The following is a 1,949-nucleotide window of genomic DNA, read 5'->3' on the forward strand; positions in this document are numbered from 1 at the left end:
TTCTTCCGCCAATTTTCGGGTTATCGTCGTGGCATCCATCTTGCTATGATGGATTGGCGAAACGACGCAGTGAATTGGCAGTATTACGCAATACTTTCCAACCTCCAGTCAACAAACAATCAGTGCAAAACTTAAATGTGAAAATGGATGTGATAATTCCTGATAGCGATGATGAATCTCAGACGCCAGATGTGTTCAGTCATCAGGACAGTCATTCATTGAATGTTGAACCTGGGTCGCCGATACAAGTGCAATCAAGAGATGGAGATGAAATGTCTGTGAGTGATGAGGATTACATCCCGGCCGATGTGATGCAGGATGCTAAAGACGCAGAAGTTCGTTTGATACCAGGAGTGTCCAAGCGTCTTTACGACAAAGTCTACATTGCCTTCAAGGATTGGATGCAGCAGAAAAAAATAAAGAAAATTACTGATTTTGTGCTATTGGGGTATTTTCACTGCGTGGCAAGAAAGGCCAAACCCACAACTCTCTGGTCTCGTTTTTCGATGCTGAAAAAAACACTCTCAACTTATGAGGCGATTGACATCAGTCAATTCCCCAAAGTACGGAATTTTCTGGCTGTGAATTCCAAAGGCTACGAGCCAAAGAAGTCTCAGGTGTTGAATGATGAAAATATCGACACTTTCATACGTGAAGCTCCTGACGTAATTTATTTGGCAATTAAGGTAATGAATCAAATATTTCTGAATATTTCTGATCAAATATATTACAAATTATTGAATGGGGTGAAACTGAAGCTAATTGTTTTCTAATAGGTTGCCTTGATTATTGGGTTTTCTGGATTGTGTAGGACAGCAGAATTATACCAAATGAAGGTGGAAAATGTCGTAGATCGGTCCACATTCTATACCTTCACTCTTCCTCGAGAGATCGTGAAGACTAATAAATCTCGAGTTTTTGTTGTGGATGAGGAATACTATCCACTCTTGAAAAGATACATTTCTCTTCGACCCAAAGATTTTGAGAAGAATAACTTCTTCGTCAAATATCAGAATGGAAGATGTGTTCGTCAGGTCATGGGCCAGCACAAAATGAGTGGTATTCCAAGGGAGGTCGCTGAGTATCTGAATCTTCCTAATGCTAGTCGTTATACTGGACATTGCTATAGACGTTCGGGGGCAACAGTCCTGGTTGATTCAGGCGCTGATACATTAACATTAAAGAGAGCGGGTGGCTGGAAGTCTGGTACAATCGCTGAAGGATATGCGGAGGAGTCTGAGGGTCAAAAGAAGAAAGTTGCTGCCCAAATAAAGAACGCCATCAAGAAACCAGCAACAACTCCAAGAGAAGCCAACAAATCACCATCATCTCTCTGTAATCGTATTCCCCAACCTGTGATCAACGACATCTCACCAATTCCACTTCATGATGTCTCACCAGATCCTGCTCCAAATCTACAGTTGAATCAACTTCTACGTTCCCATCCAAATATCAATCTCAATTTTTACAATTGCTCAAATTTTAAAGTATTTGATAAAGAAAATAAGGAAAATAAGTGAATCTCGAGATCTTAGTTGAGATAGATGGGCATAACTGATTGTTTTGTTAGATTTTATTATTTAAACTATGAGTATTATTCTTGCGTTTACGTTGTAGTTTATTTCAGAGTTTCAATAAAAAATTTTCTATGAAATGATATTTCTAATATTATTATTATCAAAATTAAGATTTTTTAATAATTTATTTTTCATTTTAATTTTCAGGTGTATTTTCAAATTTAAAATTTAACAATTTTGAAGATAATGAAGGGGATTCACTGGCTGAATTTATCAGTTTTTATATGTAGTTTTATATTTTGGTACATTAACGCTGGGGTGGCGCCACACGTTTTTCAGTCCTAAGTAGTTCAATTCTCACTTTTTCACTCCTAAGTAGTGCATTTCTCACTTTTATACTGCTCAACGGTAAAAAGACCTACTTCTCATGCT

The 1,949-nt window shown here is 37.7% G+C and overlaps 1 protein-coding gene across 1 annotated transcript; it reads left to right on the top strand.

Annotated features, from left to right (window-relative positions):
* Positions 1–40: 40 nt before the first annotated feature.
* LOC107046879 lies at positions 41–1,524 on the top strand. The gene is made up of 2 exons (XM_015269597.2): positions 41–686; positions 777–1,524. Exons 1-2 carry the CDS (start codon positions 144–146, stop codon positions 1,518–1,520), a joined length of 1,287 nt encoding a protein of 428 aa, XP_015125083.1. The 5' UTR covers positions 41–143; the 3' UTR covers positions 1,521–1,524.
* The last annotated feature ends 425 nt before the right edge of the window (positions 1,525–1,949 follow it).

Source organism: Diachasma alloeum, unplaced genomic scaffold (assembly GCF_001412515.2).
Source record: "Diachasma alloeum isolate Michigan unplaced genomic scaffold, Dall2.0 Dall_scaffold_02835, whole genome shotgun sequence".
NCBI lineage: Eukaryota > Metazoa > Arthropoda > Insecta > Hymenoptera > Braconidae > Diachasma > Diachasma alloeum.

Bases quoted from the DNA above. Each gene is read 5' to 3' on its own strand.
- LOC107046879 (XM_015269597.2), top strand. From the start codon at position 144: ATGGATGTGATAATTCCTGATAGCGATGATGAATCTCAGACGCCAGAT. The intron at 687-776 runs GTAATGAATCAA...GTTTTCTAATAG, and splicing joins TAATTTATTTGGCAATTAAG to GTTGCCTTGATTATTGGGTT.